At 37.1% G+C, this 19289-nt stretch overlaps 1 protein-coding gene across 2 annotated transcripts in view; it reads left to right on the top strand.

Annotated features, from left to right (window-relative positions):
* The window catches only part of Vapa (VAMP associated protein A), a 30104-nt gene extending 13104 nt beyond the window's left edge, over positions 1-17000 (top strand). Inside the window, exons 2-7 of one of the 2 annotated variants that reach the window (XM_050153479.1) lie at positions 2168-2320; positions 3933-4036; positions 4647-4727; positions 10103-10216; positions 14806-14979; positions 16249-17000. In XM_050153479.1, coding sequence (XP_050009436.1) covers positions 2168-2320; positions 3933-4036; positions 4647-4727; positions 10103-10216; positions 14806-14979; positions 16249-16407 — 785 coding nt within the window. In that variant the 3' untranslated portion in view covers positions 16408-17000. The remainder of the gene's footprint in view (positions 1-2167; positions 2321-3932; positions 4037-4646; positions 4728-10102; positions 10217-14805; positions 14980-16248) is intronic. The other variant, XM_050153481.1, reaches the window with a different exon arrangement.
* Positions 17001-19289: the final 2289 nt, after the last annotated feature.

Raw genomic sequence — 19289 nt, 5'->3', positions numbered from 1 at the left:
CCCTCTCCCTCTCCCTCTCCCTCTCCCTCTCTGTGTGTATGTGTGTGCTTATGGTGTTTATGCATGTGAGCGTGTGTGAGAATGTCTGGTATTAGGGTGATAATAGCACCTGTGAATTCTAGCTTATGAATCCAGTGGATGTGTTTTTGTGGATGTATGCCTATGCATGCTTTTGGGGTAGGTTATAGCTTTCATCAGATTTCAAAGGATTCTATGGCTTAAAAATGTGGACCACTTGCTAGTTTGAACCAAGCAGCAGAGTCTTTGTTAGTCATAAAGTTTGACTATTTTGCTCATGGTTATCAGCACTCTTTAATCTCAAGAAACAGCGGGCTTAGACTGAGGCTTGCCCAGGACACAGTGTAATAAAGAATCTCCATTTTACTTGTCTTCTGACAGGATTTATGGCATTCTTTTCATAGGGTTAACATGTATAAGCATTTTGTTTTGGAGAGATTCTTTGTCCTATTGATGTGTCATTTCATCTTCGCATTTTTGTGTTTAGAATATATAATCCCTGTTGGGTAATACATTAAGTACTCTTTTTCAGAATACATACAGTTCTTAGGAGTTTGTTGATTGAAAATATATAGTTATTTTTAAAATTTTCTGCAAGCTGATCCAAAGGATCAGCTGTAGAGGTCTACCACACTGCAAGCTCTGTTACTGTCCTGGGCATTGAGACTAGTGAGGAGGGAACTCCTTGCTTCATTTGTTTGAGTTGTATTTATTTCTAGTAAAGTGGACAGGTTGGAGGTCCTCCCTTTTATCTTGGTTAATTGTATCGTAGAGATGTTAAATCATCTGCTTTTCAAAAAGATAATTGGGGAGCAACAAGGGTGTAAGGTAGTCTGCAGAATGAACGAATAGCTTATAGTTAAACATGGACTTAAGAATAAAACTCAAGGTTGAACCAAGCACTTTTTAAATTACCCCACTTTTGTGAAGTAGTTTCTTTTCTCGTGTTAAGCATTAGGCAGATCTGTTTGTTCTATCTTTAATGAATGCTTCTTGCTTTTCTGGAAGTCTTTTTGTCTTAGACAATTTCCCAACATTCAATTAAACAACTTTATTGGACATGGTTGGAGAATTTTCTCAATCTGGATTCCAAAGTTTTAAAAAAGAACAAGATTTTTGTTTAAGATTTAAATGAACATGGTCAGAAGAAGGTGACTCAGTGTTTAAGGGAGATTGCTGTAAAGCTTGGAGACTGATTGATGTTCAATCTTTGTAAACATATACTTTGAACACAAATAAGTAAATGAAAAAGATTTAAACAAAAATAGGTAAGATTTTATAATAGTTCTTGGCAAATAAAAGCAAAAATAAAATTGATTTTCCAAAGACCATTTAAAATTGAGTAGTTAATGGTATAGGTTTATTGTTTTCTATTTGACATGTTTTTAGTTTTCTACCTTCAAACCAGTAAGAAATTCTTGCTGTGTAAAGTAGACTGTAAAATCTGTCTTGGTTTTTCAGCCTAAAGTAAATAGGTTTATTGTCACATCTCATAGCTTATTTTTAAAAATGAGGATATACTGATTAGGTAGAGCTGGATCAGCTTTTTGAGTTCTATGTCCTTGCCATTTTGTTGAGTTACAGAACCAAGGCTCTAAGACAAAAACTTTGTATCTAGATAGATATGACACACTGTTCATAAGTACTTAAGAAGTATGTGAGTGTGTGGAGTGAGAATCGAGAAGCTTAAGAACAGAAACTTTACTGTTGGCCTTATGGATGTGAAGATTGGTGCTGGTGCAGACTGCTGGGGAACTCTTTGGGTCATGTGGCATGAGCACCTTAAGAATAGAATTATAGCTAACAAAGTGGCTCTTGGGTGGAGGTGCTTGTTGCTGAGTCTGAGTACCTGAGTTTAGTTTCTGGTACCCACAAACGGGAGGAGAGCACCAACCCCAAAACGTCTTCTGATCTCCACACAGGCACTGTGGCATGCACTGTTCATATGTACAACTCACAAATGTGATAAGTAAACGTAATTAAAGTTAAAGAACTAAATTCATAAATTTATGCTTAGTTTTATTATTTTGAAGAGAGAACATTCTTGTTTTCTATAGAAAATGGGGTTGAGATTATACTAATTTAATCTTGAGTTCTGCTTTTCTTGTGAATCCAGTTTTAATTTTTTCTCTTCTTTTAAACCTTACAGGCCCCTTCACAGATGTAGTCACTACAAATCTTAAATTGCGAAATCCATCGGATAGAAAAGTGTGTTTCAAAGTGAAGACTACAGCACCTCGCCGGTACTGTGTGCGGCCCAACAGTGGAATTATTGACCCAGGGTCAACTGTGACTGTTTCAGGTAGCAAGCAGTTCATGCCCTGCACTTTTGCAATTTTGAATATTGACATTTCATGACTTTTATAGTGTTTTCAGCTATTATTACTTGGCTTCAGTTTTTGCTTAAAGGTGTTCTTTGAATACTTTTGGTTTTTTGACACAGGGTTTCTCTGTAGCTTTGGAGCCTGTCCTGAACTAGCGCTTGTAGACCAGGCTAGCTTCAAACTCACAGAGACTTGCCTCTGCCTCCTGAGTGCTGAGATTAAAGGCGTGTGCCACCACTGCCCAGCTGTTCTTTGGATATCTTGCCATACAAAAAATTTACTGAAACTTTCACTCATTTGTGTGTGGTATATGATTAATTATTGTTAATTTGAAACTTCACATCTATTTATTTCTATAGCTCACCACCATAGTCTTTGTTCTTACTAGTTTAACTTTGAAAATGGCACTGTTTTGCTGTTAAATCATGTTTCATGCAACTACAGAAGCGTATTTAATCTTTTGCTTAAAAATGTATACCATATACCAGTTTTGGCCTACTTATAAAGTCAGATGAGTCTTGATGCCTTTCAGTGTAAATGCCAGTGGTGTCTCAACTTGAAAACTGCACTGCTGTTCGTCCTTTGTGTGTTGCTTACAGTGGTTTATTCCATACATGTGTCATTTATTTTGCTGGTGGAGTCTGCCGATGTTATCGAAAATGTCTTCTATAAGCTGTTCATTCTTTTTCCAGGCAGCCCTTCTAAAGAGACAGTACTGCTTAATAACATCTATCATGTTGTGAAATAGGCAGCAAGTCTGAGGGTGTGTGTGGCTCCGTGTAACTTACTTGTGAGAGACTTCACACAGACTTCTTTTTTAAACAATGCATCTTTCCTTTTTTCTTTCTCTTTTTGAGGGGGGCGGAAACAATAGTTCTCAACTTCTGCTAATTACAGAGGGAGCAGGAAAACACATGATTCTCTGTCGTGTCAGATCTTTGGGGAAGCATGACATAGAAACATATATTAAAATCCCTAGTGACTACTGATAATACTCTGGAAATTTTAAGATAACCCTACAGCTCTTACATTCAACCACATAGAGTATTAAAATATCAAATTATATAAGTCCCCATTGGAAATATTTAGAAGTAAACCCTCACTACAAAGATGCCATATACATTTGTAATAGTTACTAATTTATTATCTCCGATCTTGGATTTGTGTTACATAGATTTAGCATCTTGATTGAACTCACAGATCTTTAAAACTTTTGTAGGCTGCTCAGATCTATAGGCATAAAAAGTGAATGCTGTTGGGATCTTAGAATAAAGTCTAAACATCAAGAAGTCATGGTTTCCTTTGTTTTCTTAAAATTAGATCTAAACAAAATACACCCTTGAGTAATTGTTTAAAATCCAGTCTAGAAAACCAAATTATATATTAAAACAATGTCTCAGTTGTCTAAACTAAAATCAACACAAAAATGAATTTAATAATAATTGAAGGCAATAAAGTTGATTGTACATCTTGAGAATGAGTAAAATAACATTTGAGTTTTTGAACACATCTTGATTTTCTTTAAATTTGTGTTACTGAGGTAATAGGAGATAAAATGTCAAAGATAATGTGTCTTTTCTTTTTATTTAGTAATGCTACAGCCCTTTGATTATGATCCAAATGAAAAGAGTAAACATAAGTTCATGGTACAGACAATTTTTGCTCCACCAAATATTTCAGATATGGAAGCTGTGGTAAGTGTGGAAGTACAGAAATTTGTTTTGGGTTTAATATTCAGACTTTGGGTTTTGTTTAGCTCTTAGAAATCCTGATTTCTTTGCTAAAAATTAAATATCTGTTAGTCTGTTCAGAACAAAATTTGATTTAAAGAATGAAAAAGTCTTGAATTACTGCTTTCTTAGAAACATTTAGAAATGCTAACATGAAGAAGAAAGTCACGTGTATTGCTGATGTCATTGCCGTTTTTCTCATTACATTGTTTTATTGGGTGTGGGGGGGCATGTGGGAGTCAGAGGGCAGCTTGGTGGAGTTGGTTCTCGTTCTACAATGGGTTCCTAGGATTGAACTTAGGTCATCAGTGTTGGCAGCAGCTGCCTTTCCCTTCAGAGCCAGCTCATGGGCTCAGGGCCAGTGTCACTAGTTGATGGTGATGGTAGGTCTGCAATTTCTAAAGGTGCAGTGACATGGGCAGATGATTGCAGCAGTTGGCGAGTACCCTAGCTGAGCATAGTGTTCTGAGCTACCGCGCTCAGGCTTCAGCTGTCCCTTTAGGTAAAACCTCCTTGCCACAGTCCTTTCTCATGTTGGTTTCTGTTGTTTTTTTTTTTTTTTTCTCTTTTTAAGTGGAAAGAGGCAAAACCTGATGAATTAATGGATTCTAAATTGAGATGTGTATTTGAAATGCCGAATGAAAATGATAAACTGGTAAGTACAAACCATCAGGTAGTTGATTATCAGCGTCCTATTTTGGACAGAGGGTGGCGAGTCTATCTAATGAGATTTAAGTTTAAAAAATCTTGATAATGTAGTTTGAGTTTTATAGTATTTTATTTGGCTAAGAAGAAATAAATATTATTTGTTAGGTCCACATTTTAGGGTGGGGAGAAAGAAATCTGGCAATGCTCTCAAATCTTATTTTTTTAAAATAAGATGCATACAGAAAAATAATTAAGAAAGATTAGATTAGAACCTCGGAGTAACTGTATCAGCATTCTTGGAATAAAATACAATTTATGGGGATAGGTGGTTTTTTTTTTTTCCAGTTTAGCCTTTACCAAGTATTTTGAGTATTTTTGTTTTTGATCAAAGTCAATTTTAATTTTTCGCAAATGGTTTGTTGTTGTTTATTGATTAGTATTCAGCAGTCAAGTTTTTGGACCTTAGGGATAGATGTGTTTAGTAAAACCAGACCAGTGGCTTGGGATCTATTGGGTTCTCTTATTCCTGTCTTCTTTCTGGCTTAAGAATCTTATATGTGGGTGGTTGTTTTGTCTTAATATATGTCTGTGCACCACTTGTGTCCTGAAGCCCTCTGAGATCACAAGAGGGCGTAGGACCCTCTGGAACAGGGGTTACAGATGACCTCTGGCTTCTGTGTTGGTGTGTGCTGGGGATGGAACCCAGGTCTTGTGGAGGAGCAGCCAGGGCTATTAATCACTGAGCCATCTCTTCAGTTCTGTGGATTTGAATTTTTCCTGTAGTTTATAGGAGAGAGTGTTTTTATGTGTTTTAAAATATAAAATAATGTGGGTTGATATAAACAGTATAATATGGTTTTTAGTCTGACTCGACTCTTGCTTTGATCTGGTAACATATTTGCTCTGTTCAAAAGTCAACCATATTTTAAAAAGCTGAAATGAAGATGCTTTTGAATGTTAATTAGGTATTGAACAAATAAACTCACTGATTTTTCAACACAACCTTTTAAAGTGAATCTGAGTTATAATTGCCAAGAGTAAAAAGTGTGGTGTGTGCTTTTTCATATTAATTTCCTTTTTTCTTTTGTGTTGGCTCAAACAATGTTAATAGCCTCCATTGTCCTTTGTATTTAACAACAATCTGGATTGACATTACTTTAAAATTACATTTGGATCTTATTTTACTTGAGACTTCTTTTTAACCATTATCTTTATAATAGTTTACTAAACACAGATCTGTTTATCTTTCTTTAGGCTTTCACTATACTCTATTGAACAAGTTAAGAGTGAAAAATTCAATCTGAGGAAGTTAGAGTTTAGGTATTAATGTGTTCAGAGAGGTTCTTACTGCTTTAAAAACCAGCAAGGAATTGATAGGCCTAGAGCCCGTTTTCCAGACCATGAGGAAGAGCAGGCATATGGACATACAAGAGAAGCCAGCCCACAGCCATGGAAGAAAGCACTGGGGACCCTGAAATTGGAACATCTGCTATAGAGTTTTTTGTTTTGAAAAACTAGGCTTTAGGCAGAAAATATGACATACGCCGGTGAGGGCATACACAATGAATTCATGCCCAGCTTTTTATAATTGCTTCTTAGATTTTACTTGTCCTTTTTGTAGCCTAGAGAATTGGTAATTTCTTCTGTCTCAGCTTCCCTGTGCTGGCATCAAAAGGGTACCACCATTCCTGGCTTTATGTATAATATTAAGGCCCATCCTAGACATTTAATTTTATTCATTAACATGTGTATTTCTCTGAGGACTTAAAGGCCTACTGAAGAGTTCTAATATTTTGATGTTATTATGTCTTTAAATTTTAATGTATTCACATTCATTAAACTGTCCAGGCAGCATTCAGATTTGTCCTTCAGATGTCATTAAAATTTTTTTTTTGTAGTTTGTTTGAATTGAGATGAAAAGGAAATCCAAGTAATACAGATGATTTATTTCTTTAACTTAGTGGCTTCCTTTTGCTTTACTCTTCTAAAAGTAATACATGAACTGGATTTGCCTGTGCTTTGCTGCATGCCAGGTTTTTTTATTTAAAGATTTTTTGTTTCTGTATGTGTTTGCCATGTACTTTGGGGTGTGGATCAGAACAGAGTGCTGGATCCCCTGGAGTTAGAATTATAGGCAGTTGTGAACTACTTGATATTGGGGTCTGATCTTCAGTCCTGTGTAAGAGCAGCAACTGTTCTTAATTGCTGAGACACAGTAGGTTTGTATGATACCATTTTTGTGTCATGTAGTTTCGTTGTTTAATATTTGTTACTGGAAGTTGGATCCTAGAAGCTTGATTGAATTTAGATTTGTTTTTGGTGGTCGTTGTAGATTTTTTTTTTTTTTGGCAAAGTGCAGCATTTAAGTTAAGTGACTTTCACCCAGGGGTAGTTAACTTGTTCTCTACCTACAAGAGACTAGTGTTCACCCTACATCAGTATTTAATCACAACTTCTGAAGGCAGGTTAAATGGCCCAGTCTCTTTCATTGCCTTTTTTTTAAAAAAAAAAAAAAAAAAAAAAGACAGGGTCTCTACATAGTCCTACATAGCCCTGGCTGTCCTGTCTATGTAGACCAGACTGGCCTGTTGTGATTAATTAAAGATGTCTGTTACCATGACTGGCTTGTTACAGTTTTTTTAAAAAAATATATTTTGAAAATTTCATACGCGTATCCAATGTATTTAGATTATATTTACTCTCTTCCTGTTGGATCTCCCTATGTGTTCCCTTTTCAACTCTATATAGTTTTCTGTAGAAAGGAGCTGCGGGCCACTTCCCGCAAACTGGCTCCCGGCTGCCTGGCTAGCTTATGAGCGGCTTTCCCACCCAGCTCCCACTCCGCTAGCTTTATACCTTTATACCGCTAGCTTTATAACAACACACAAACTGTAATCTTTTAAACACTGCTTGGCCCATTAGCTCTAGCCTCTTACTGGCTAACTCTCACATCTTGATTAACCCATTTCTAATAATCTGTGTAGCACCACGAGGTGGTGGCTTACCTGGAAGGATCTTAACCTGCGTCCATCTTGGAGAGGAGAGCTATAGGCTATAGCGTCTGCTCACTTCCCTTCTTCCCAGCATTCTGTTCTGTTTACTCCACCTACCTAATTTTCTATTCTATCAAAGGGCCAAGGCAGTTTCTTTATTAACCAATGAAAGTAACACATAGACAGATGACCCTCCATCAGTTTTCCCTCTGTTGAGAAGCACATCTCTGCTCTAAGCTTTGTCCACTCCTGCCTGTCCCACCTCCTCTACTTGGAATATAATTATATAAAATGGATTACTATATATAAAAATGTAATTCATGCCTTCAGGAGCTGGGAAGATGGCTCAGTTGGTATAGTGTCCACAACAGGTGCTGTGTATATCTGTAACTTCAGCGCTGGAGTTGTCTCTGCCAACACCATTCTTGCTGAATTGCTGAAACCCGGGTCTAGGGGAGAAAGTCTTGGAAAATAGGATGGAAAGAGATTGAGGATGACACCCAACCTCAACCTTGGGCCTCCGTGTGCATGTGCTGGACATATGTAAACTTACAAATATACCTTTGTCTGTCTTGTCTGTCTGTGTCTGTCTGTCTGTCTGTCTGTCTGTCTGTCTCTCTCTCTCTCTCTCTCTCTCTCTCTCTCTCACTCTTTCTCACTCTCACACATATTCAAATAAGCATTTGTGTTTAACGTCATACAGTTACTACATTATTCTTAGATTGGCTGGGTGGGAGGCTCTTCAGGTTGGTTCTTAGGATATCTGACCCAAGCAACCACTAGTAACTTTCTTTAATATTTTAGTTACGTATATTAGTTGTGCATGATAGGTTTTATTGTTGTATTTTCATAAATGTTCATTATATATTTTGATCATGTTCATCTCCCATTACCCTCTTTTTTTCTAATGCCCACTCATTAATTCCTTTTCTTTTCCAACTGTCCCTACTTCTGCTTTCATGCTTTTTTCATTACGGTGGTTGCAGGAGGACGGGTGCCATTTGTTTACAGGGCTTTGTTGACCTTACTAATTGATGAGTGAAAAAACCCACGTCTTCTTCCAGCAGCAGTTAACCGAGTATAAGCACTCAGGATAGAATGGGCTCCGTAAGCTTTCTGTGATAGGGTTTTGGCAGGCTCGGCCTTGTGGGTCTCTTGTGTAGGCAGTCATAATTGAAGAGTGTCACATTAGTGTCCTGCAGGGAGATCAGAGCTTCCATTTCTTCCAACATTAACATTTTTTCTTTTTCTAGAGCTGTGGAGAGGATGCTATCTATGTTCTGTGTGGATTAACATGTGACAGTCACATACATAGTTTCAGTGTTTTGTCCAGTAATGAGCATCTTCAGTTATTACTGACTTTTTGAAAAATTATTTCAAGTGTATGCATATTTTGCCTTCATGTTTATCTGCTGGGAATCTAACCTTAGTCCTCTGGAAGAGCAGCCAGTGTTCTTAGCCTCTGAGCCCTTTCCAGCCCTTTAGGAACTTTTTTGTTGTAATAAGCCAAGATTTTTCCAGGCCCAGACTTGGAATCATTCCTTAAACTTTCAAAGTGTGGCATTGGCTGCTCATGTCTATAATGCCAGTACTTTGGAAGTGGAAGCAGGAGGATTGCTATGAGTTCCAGGTCAGCTCATGTTACTCAGTAGAGTAAAGGTAACTCTACTTGATATTTTTCAGATTAAGTAGTGTATTGCCCTCTATGTAACATCTGATAAAAGTTTCTGCAAAAACTTTTTAGATGACAAGAGGGCTGAATGGAGCTTTTTTATAAAGGCATTTTCTATTTCAAAATACATGCAATTTTTGTTGGGACAGAATAGGTTAGATGTCTATTAAATATTATTTTTTTGTGCCAAGCTTTTTGAGTTATTTCTTAACTCTATTAAGAGAATTTGAAAGGTAAGTAGGGAACTGTGGAGTTATGGTAGTCTAACGAGAGTGTTTATTATGTGAATCTTTGGGTTTTTATTGGCCTTGTGTATTTGGGAGGTTATAGGGTCCCTGACTATAAGAGGCTTACGAATCATTAGCGGTTTTTAGCTTTAATGGGAAAAGCTTTAGTGTTAAGTGTTACCAAAGGTAAGAGAACATGAAACTGAATATTTTTCAGGTAATGACAAGAATGAGTTTTTTTTTTTTTTTAAAGTATATACGTTTTATAAGGGAAGGTATATAAAAGACCATACCTGATTTTGTGTGAGAAATAAAAGCTAGTGCAGAAGTGTTTTTTTTTTTCTTCTTTGATGTTCTGTTTCTGATGCATTATTTTTATGGAATGTCGATGTTTTACAGGCTAAAGCCATTTCTTTTAGTCATTCCTAATATCGTACAGGAGAAATCAGTTTGGTATGAATCTGAGAATATTTTTCCCATGCTACCTCAGGGTAAAGCTCCACCAGGGATTGCTTCAATTGTCACTTCAGTGTGCAGCATCAGCAGTACAGTTGCAACACCTGCCAGTTATCACATGAAGAATGATCCCAGGGAACTAAAAGAGGTGAAGCAGGTTTGTCATAGGAGCTAACAGAAGTAGGAGTCTACTAGTGTTAGTAAGTTAATGTAGATATCTAAGCAGATAAGAAATATTGAGTATATTAATAGTTAGAATTTTTTCTTTTTCTTTTTTTCTTTTTTCTTTTTTTTTTTTTTTTTTGAGACAGGGTCTCATGTTGCCTGGGTTGGCCTCTAAACTCACTCATTGTGTAGCCAAAGATGACCTTAAACTTATTCTCCTGCCTTTATTTAATAAAGCGCTGAGATTGCAGCTGTGAGGACTACACCTGGCTCTGTGCTGGGGATAGAGCCCAGGACTTCTATGTGCAAGCAGTCTACTGACTGAGCTTCGCCATCCCCAGAATTTACATTTTAAACTGTAATTAAAAACAGTGAACTGAAAGGAACAGACAGCTCAGTTCTGAAACAGTGAGCAATAGAGTCACTGCTGTTGAAAGTAAACAATATTAAGTTGGTGTAATTTTTCCTGTGAATGAGATTTGGGGAGCACATGATAGAATTGAATTTGTAGCTTGTTTGAATTAGCACAGCAGATACATAGTAAGTAGTAAAGGTAGGAGCTGTCAAACACTGCTTTTCAGCAAGCATTTGTGTTTGTAGGAAAGAAAAAAAATACAAGAATGGTAACTTTTTAACTGTCATTGTTTACTTGTAATGTCTGGGATTTAAAAAAAAGTGACTAAAAATTAGGCCTTAATTTGACTTGTGTATATATATGTGTTTGAATGCTAATAAGATTAGGGTAGCTGAGTTTGTTGGTGGAATGGGTGCTATGTAATTCTTTTTAGCATTTACTTACTGAAAAGTTCAGAAATGTTATAATTAAGATTAATAGTTAAATGCTATATATTCTTAACTTTAATTTGGCTTAGAAGAAGAAATGCATACAATAAGGCTTAAATTTTTTTTTAGTTTCATTTTATATGTGTGGGTGTTTGGCCTATTGTATGTATGTGTATCACATGCCTTGTGCCAGTGGAGGTCAGAAGAGGGCATAAGATCCCCTGGGACTAGAGTTACAGATGTGAGTTACAGATTGTGAGCCACCATGTTGGTGCTCCCCCCCCCCCACTGTACCATTTCTAGCCCCCTAAAAAGGCTTTAAAAATATCTTCTATTAGCTACACCTTTAATCCTAATTCTAGGGAGGCAGAGCTAGGCAGAAAGCTCTTGAGTTCAGAGGGAGCCTGGTCTCTATATAGCTAGTTTCAAGCTAGCTATGGCTGCATGGTAACCTGTCTCCAACTTACAAGCAAACAAACCTTTTATCTAAATTTCTAATTATGTTTGGCTTTATAATTTGTATTTATTTATGCTGATCATGGGCCTAGAGAAACCATACATTTGCTGTTTGTGTAGGAAAAAGAATTCAGAGAGCATTGTTTTTCAGATATTTCAATTCACAGATTAAAACTTTAATTCTGACAGTATAGCCATAGTTTAGGTGTACATCTGTATGCATTGACACCCTTTACTCAATAGTGACCTAAAAATGTCCTTTAGTTCCTTTCTTCTCAGAGCTTCATTGCAAATACTTGCTCTGTTGAAGATTTCACCTTCGCTTTCTGTGTCCAATCCCTAGCTCCTTTCTGATTGCCCCCTACAAAGTTATTAAAGTTGGAAGTCCTTCTGGGGCTACTGCATATAGGGAAAAGAATATAAAATAGTGGAAAATGTATAACATATTAGTATGTTGTCTTCTTGACACACAGTCTTGACTCTTAGCTTATTCTTACTTGAGGTGTTAACGTGATGTTACTGTTGGTTTGTAAGGGTCACAGCATGTGAAGTCCCCCCCCCCTTTTTTTTGTGTGCTTATTTCATGGTCCTAAGAACTATCTTCTTTCTGGATCAATCTGAAGGAACTTTAAAAAGAGCAAGCTGGTTTTCTGCAGCCAGACTCAATAATGGAGGTTCCCATTGGAAGTGCCTAGTCACCTGTGTAATGTTCCTCACATATGACTCAGCTTCCCTCTTGACCCCCAGCTGAACTAGGTTGTGTATGTTTACACATTAGAAATGCACAGATTAGATTCTTCTGCATCTGCTAGGTATTGTGAATAGTTTTTAGGAGTTTTAAACAGCTACAAATTCCAAACAATAGGAAACTATCCATCAGACAAAGTGAAATGTTGAGTGGTTTTGATAGGTACCAAATGGAGTAATGAAATGTTGTGTCACTTTAAGATTTATAAAACAAGATGCACACCTACATTTTTATATTAATGCTGGCTCTTTTAATTTGTAGTACTTGGGATTGAACTAAGGACCTTAGTACTGGAGGATAATAGGAATAGTAGGTTTTTTTTTTTTTTTTTTTTTTTTTTTTTGATTTTCGAGACAGGGTTTCTTCATAGCTTTTGGTTCCTGTCCTGGACCTAGCTCCAGGCTGGCCTCGAACTCACAGAGATCCACCTGCCTCTGCCTCCCGAGTGCTGGGATTAAAGGCGTGCGCCACCACTGCCCGGCAGTAGTTTGTTTTTTGATTAATAATACAGAAATAGTGGTTGCAGTGTAACGTGTATGTTTTGATCTCGATATAGTCCTGGATATTAATATGTAGACAAGGCTGGCCTTTAATTCACGGAGATCCCTTTATCTGCCAGGATTAAAGGCATGCACACACTACATCCCACATATAAATTTTTTGAGAATTAAAATTTTTTTATTTTAAAGTCATTGGGATTCTCCTCTCTCCCAATATTAGTTTTATTTATGTCATCCTGTAGTCAACATTGGGCTAACAGTATGATTTTTTTCTCTCAACTTTTGCCCCCCAGTACTGGGGTTTGAGCCCATGACCTTAGGTATGTGAGACAAATGCTCTAGGCCCAGTACTTTTTTTCCTTCTTAAGCAATTCTTGAGAACTCTGTGTTTGCCTTTTGTTGAATATTGCCTCCTTTACAGAGGGAGGTACATGTCTTCCTTTTTGAAAGTCAAGTTGGATTATGCAGGATGGGAAGGAAAACTCACTTTGAAGTGAATTTTGATTGTTGTCAAGAAAAAAATAAACATTTTAGCAAAATATATCAGGTACAGGTTTTTTATGTCAGGCCTTGGTTGGGCAAGAGAAGCTCAGCAAATTGAGGTAAGCGTCTCTTCAACTTTGAAGGAAGCTCCGCTTCTCAACTGTGAAACTTGCAAAGTGGGAAAATCTGCCAACAGATCAGATATCTAGTGTTGTGCATTAGAACCCCTTGTTGCCTTCACAATGTACTGGCATAGGCAGCCTCAGGAGGAAAGCTTGGCTTACGGTTTGAGGGAACAGTCGAATCTGGCAGTGGTAGTTGGTAGTAGTCACATTGCACCTTCAGGCAGGAAACAACAGTGAGTGCCGGTGCTCAGATTTCTTCTTTTATTCTGTTTAGGACCTAGTCCATGTAATGGTGCCACCTTACTTAACCTAGTATGGAACGTTTCCAGGCCCTCCCATAGGGTTGTTTACAGTCAGTCCTAGGTGATTCTAGACCTGGCAGCCAGATGGATATGCAGTCTCTGATCTTGGTACAAATGACTACTATCCAATGTCATGAAATTTAATTTTGTAAATGCCTTGATTAGCAGTTTATATTTGGATAAAGCTTGTCTTTATCTTTTATTTTTATTTATATTTTTGGTTGTCAGTAGCAAACCCAGGGTTTTCTGTTTCCTTATGCTCTTTTATTGACTTAACCTCCTAAGCCACCTAAATTTTTAACTGCTGGAAATTTAAAATGAAAAAGATGACTGTGCTATGATGGTGTGTAGTGGCATGAATGATGTGGGATGAAGGAAACAGTTTAGATTACAGACTTAGAAACAGTGTTAGTGAGAAGGATTAATTTGGACCTTGCAGTTTTGAAAATTGTTTTAATGTACTTCTTAAATAGTACACCACACTAACTGGACAGACAGTCTTACACTTTGAAGACTCATTTGTGTGTAAGACCACAGATCACTTCCTCCACTCATTGCAGTGATCTGCTTGTCTCCCTTTCAATATTTGTATCTTTTAGTTACTTTATTCCATTAGTAGACACGAGATTTGTTTTGGCTGAATGTTCTTAGGCAGCTGCAAATTTACTGGAAAGATTATCAGGCAGTCCTGTAACTTCTAGTTCCTAAAACTTCTTTTGATTGCAGAGTCAGACCATTGGAAACTACCTGGAGTTAGTCATTCCGTGTATTTTCCTGGACTGACTGTTGTTGGCCAAAGCGTGTGTTTAGGGGTAAAAATAACAAGAGAAATGGCTCTTCTCCCAGCTTTTGAAATTCTGGAGGAAAGAATGTAAAAGATCAATTATTATGATACCTTTTAAATGCTATGTTAAGGTAAGTGCCAAGGGTGCAGGAGTAGAGGAAATAGACTGTTTATTTTGATTTATCTAACTGCTGGTATTTATTGACATACTTCACTGAAAATTGTCTACAGGTACCAGTAGAGTCTATTTGGTACCAGTAAAGTCTTAATAATTAGTTGAAACTTGTCACCTTTTTAGGAAAATTTTTAGAAAAATGCAGAGTTTAGATTTTTATTAGCTAAAATCCATAATTGTTTTTAGCTAAAGATTCCCAATATTTTTGAAACACAGAATGATATGGAACCTAGCAAAGCTGTTCCACTGAATGCATCCAAACAAGATGGACCCCTGCCAAAACCACATAGTGTTTCACTCAATGACACGGAAACAAGGAAACTGATGGAAGAGTGTAAGAGGCTTCAGGGAGAGATGATGAAGCTGTCAGAAGAAAACCGACACCTGAGAGTAAGTTTTCTGGGTTGGAAATGAATGAATTGGAATCACGGTACAAAGAATGTGTTAGTGTCTTTTAGCAGTCTCTGTATGTTTATATTTAACCTTCTTGCTAATTATTTAACTCATTTGATTGCTCTTATTACCTGGAGCTAATTAGTATAAGACTAAAGAAATGAAATTTCTGGAAATCCAGTGATGGAAATAAAATAGGTATATTTTAGTGTTTTGACTTTTGATAGGATTATATTCCTGATAAACCCACTGGAAGGTGAAGTTATCCCAAGTTGAAAATGCACCTGATGCATATAACCTTAACTACACAACACACTAGCGCTGTTATCCCCGCAGTCGTGTGCCTGGCTAGGACAGTAGTGTGATGCTCAGAGGATAGAGCACTTGTCTCTACCCTAGATCAGAATCGACAGTACAGCTGGCAGTGACGTCACTTTTCACACCCTAATATCAGAGTAGGAAACTGTACTGAAATGAAGTTGGAGATGCTGTCTAAATGTGGTTGAGGAATGCTGTCTGATTTCCCCAGGACCACCTGACACATGCCATCATAACAGCTACCTGCATCTCCTAAAAAAACACACGACTATCAGAAATCTAAACCTGAGACTTTGTGAGACTATTTCAGTAAGAAGGGAGCAGCTCGTTCTTTTACATGGAGTAAGGAAGGACTTTAATACAGAGCAGCAGTTTTCAGTCTAAGCGAGAGCTTCCATGGTAAACCTGTCGCACATATCTTACTGCTTTGAACATACTAAACTCCTTGGTAATGGTTTCTCACCCTAAAATATACCTCTTCTCTAAAACCTTAATATACTATCCAACACAAAGTATGCCCTTGTGTGTCTGCCATGTGGGTTTCCGAGTTGTATTGAGTCAGTGAACCTGCTGAGTGTAGTGTGCTATTGCTAGTCCTTGCCTAATAGCTGTAGCCAATCTAAAATAGAACAGAGCATATGGGAAGGAGGAGTACACTCCTCAGCTTCTGTTTTTAAAGTCAGTGTTATTGAGATGTAATTTACATCACATGAACGCACTCATTGTGATTATTCGGGCAGGTTTATAGAATTATCCAGCTATCACTTTAATCCAGTTGTGGAATTTTTCATAATTCCACAGGTTCCCACAGTAAATAGCAGTTAATTCTTGCTATTTGTAACCATATACATCTGCTGATCTCCTTTCTGTCTGTAGGAACTTACAGCTCTGGCAACTGACCTGTGTGTGGTATTTGTTTTAAAAATCTCTTGTGTATTTTCCCCCCAGGATGAAGGTTTACGGCTTAGAAAGGTAGCACATTCGGATAAACCGGGATCCACCTCAGCTGCATCCTTCAGAGATAACGTCACCAGTCCTCTTCCTTCTCTTCTGGTTGTAATTGCAGCCATTTTCATTGGATTCTTTCTAGGGAAATTCATCTTGTAGAGTGAAGCATGCAGAGTGCTATTTCTTTTTTTTCTCTCGACCAGAAAAAGATTTGTTTACCTACCATTTCATTGGTAGTATGGCCCGCGGTGACCATTTTTTTGTGTGTACAGCGTCATATAGGCTTTGCCTTTAATGATCTCTTACGGTTAGAAAACACAATAAAAACAAACTGTTCGGCTACTGGACAAATTGTATATTATCAGATCATCACTAGCAGATGTCAGTTGCACATTCAGTCCTTTATGAAATTCATAAATAAAGAATTGTTCTTTCTTTGTGGTTTTAATAAGAGTTCAAGAATTGTTCAGTCTTGTAAATGTTATTTTAATAATCCCTTTAAATTTTATCTGTTGCTGTTACCTCTTGAAATATGATTTATTTAGATTGCTAATCTCACTCATTCAGGAAATGCCAAGAGGTTTTCTGTGGGGAAATGGTGCCTCTTACTGTGTAAATTTTCTCCTTTACCTTTGCTAATATCATGGCAGAATTTTTCTTACCCCTTGTGAGGCAGTTTGTTGACTGAGTTTTTCATCCTTACAATCCTGTCCCATGGTATTTAACATAAAAAAATAAAACTGTTAACAGATTCTTGCTCGGATAGCTTGTTTGTGTTTGCCATGTCATTGGGGCTGGGATAGGGTGGGGGTGAGCCAGGAAGTCTCCTCTGCAACAGTGGGACTTTGCAATGCATACTATAGTCTGTGAAACTCTTCCCAGTATTTCACTGCTTGCAACTGAAAGTCTTCAGTCTGTTTGAAGAAATAGATACAGTTTCAAGCTAATGTAGGTAATTTGGGAGACCATATTAATTTTAGGAAATATAAAAGTTATAATTTTAACGGCTTTTATGTATGCCAGCGGGCTATATCATTTTTCAGTCAACTCCATTCTTAATCAGGGATTTTGGTTTTTTTGGTTTTTTTTTTGTTTGTTTGTTTTTGTTTTTCCAATTTTTTTTATTGGTATTTTGAGACAGGGTTTCTCTGTAGGTTTGGATCCTGTCCTGGAACTAGCTCTTGTAGATCAGGCTGGCCTCAAACTCAGAGATCTGCCTGCCTCTGCCTTCTGAATGCTGGCAGTAAAGGTGTGTGCCACCATCACCTGGCTCTGTTTTTCTTAATAGTTAAAAACAATTGTTTTCCTGTTTTGGAAATCAGTATTACAAGCAATCCTTGGGGATTTAGTTTTTGAAAATCAAACTTTTTTGTTTTTTGCGATTTAATTTGTTAACCATGTGAAACATAGTTGCAATTTGAAAGATCATAGACTAATGCTTCCCTGAATCTTAGTCTTAATGTCTTAATTTAAATTAGTCATATTAGGGATGAACAGTTTTAGAGTCAGAAAGTGTACCCACCTTTCAACTGAGCATAGTTTATTGCAGGTGAATTTGCGTTCTCAAAACTAGGTGTTGGTTTTGTAAATTTCTCTTGAAAAAGAAATGGGGTTGTGGGGGCTTAATTTGCAGCGAAGTATGTTACAGTTTTACACATTTCATGAAAGAGTGACTCAAGTATTTAGGTTGTTTGAATTTCTTGGATTATAGATAATGTAATTTATTCTATGATAATGTAATTTATTCTATGATGACTTGTAACAAAACTTCCTGCTTGATGTAGCAGTTAACTGAAAAAACAAAACAATAAACCCAGAAGTTAAGGCTTTTAACAATTACTAGCTTGCTTCTGCAAGTAATGTTCCTGTTGCTGTGTGTAGTACTGCCACAGTACGTTCCCTCACCTCTACTGGGAGAGCATGGTGACAATCTTACATTTTCATCCTGTAAGAATAGGGTCAGCAGCTCTGGGTTTGAAAATCTGTATAAAATCAGTCAGTGGTGATAAGTTCAAGCTTGCTTAAACTACCTTTTAGAGAAGAAAAAAAAATCCTGTTTAAGAAAATGCTCCCTGCAATTTTGTTCTGTTTTTCAGGCTTTTTTTTTTTTTTTTTTTTTTTTTTTTTTTTTTTTTTNAGCTGAAGAATCTTAAGATCTTACAAGGGGCTATAAGGAGAACTTCCTGGTGTCTCACATGCTCTTAGAGACCGTTAAAACCAGAAATCTGGTTTCCTGGTTGTAGCTGTAAAGAAATAAAGCATTCTTAATAGAGACTTCATACCATAGGACTACAGGCTACTGTTGTTTTAGTGCTTAGGCTGTGGTGTCTATTGATGGTGGTGGTTGTACAGTACAGTCTAGGTTTTACAGAGTACGTTGTTCAGAGCCTGGTTTTGAGGTAGATTAGTCTATATCATCTTTTGAAAATAGACATGGGCCTCCTAACTGCCTTTCTTTTATAGGAGACTTGATTTTTTGTTCTTTTTAATTGCTCTGAGAAACATGATCAAATTATTTCCTTACCAAGTTCTACTTGGAAAGAATTCCATCTCCATTGACAGATGATATACATTGTCTTTGCCCTTACATGTTAGAGTTTTTACTTAGTGTATGTAAACAAGGGAAAAGACTAGAACCAACACTGAAATTAGTCTAGGAAGGCCTTACACGTGACACTAAAAACACTGCTGTCCCTAAGTTGTTTTTAACCGATGTACCATAGTTTCGCACATTCTTGTGTTTGCAAGAAGTTCCTGTGTTCTGAGTATATGCCAGGCTGCCTTTGGGAAGGACTCTGGAAAGTCCTTCCAAAAATGGAAGGTCACAAATTCTAGTCCAGCTTAAAATTTTTTAAATAAGTATTTTAGGATTTTCTTTTTTTTTAAATATTTATTTATTTATTATGTATACAATAGTCTGCCTGCAGGCCAGAAGAGGGCATCAGACCTTGTTACAGATGGTTGTGAGCCACCATGTGGTTTCTGGGAATTGAACTCAGGACCTTTGGAAGAGCAGGCAATGCTCTTAACCTCTGAGCCAT

This window comes from Alexandromys fortis, unplaced genomic scaffold, assembly GCF_014885135.2.
Source record: "Alexandromys fortis isolate MF-2015 unplaced genomic scaffold, M_Fortis_MF-2015_v1.1 scaffold_61, whole genome shotgun sequence".
Classification (NCBI taxonomy): domain Eukaryota; kingdom Metazoa; phylum Chordata; class Mammalia; order Rodentia; family Cricetidae; genus Alexandromys; species Alexandromys fortis.
Note: the sequence above shows the minus strand (reverse complement) of the source record. Positions and strands in the feature narration are given on the sequence as shown.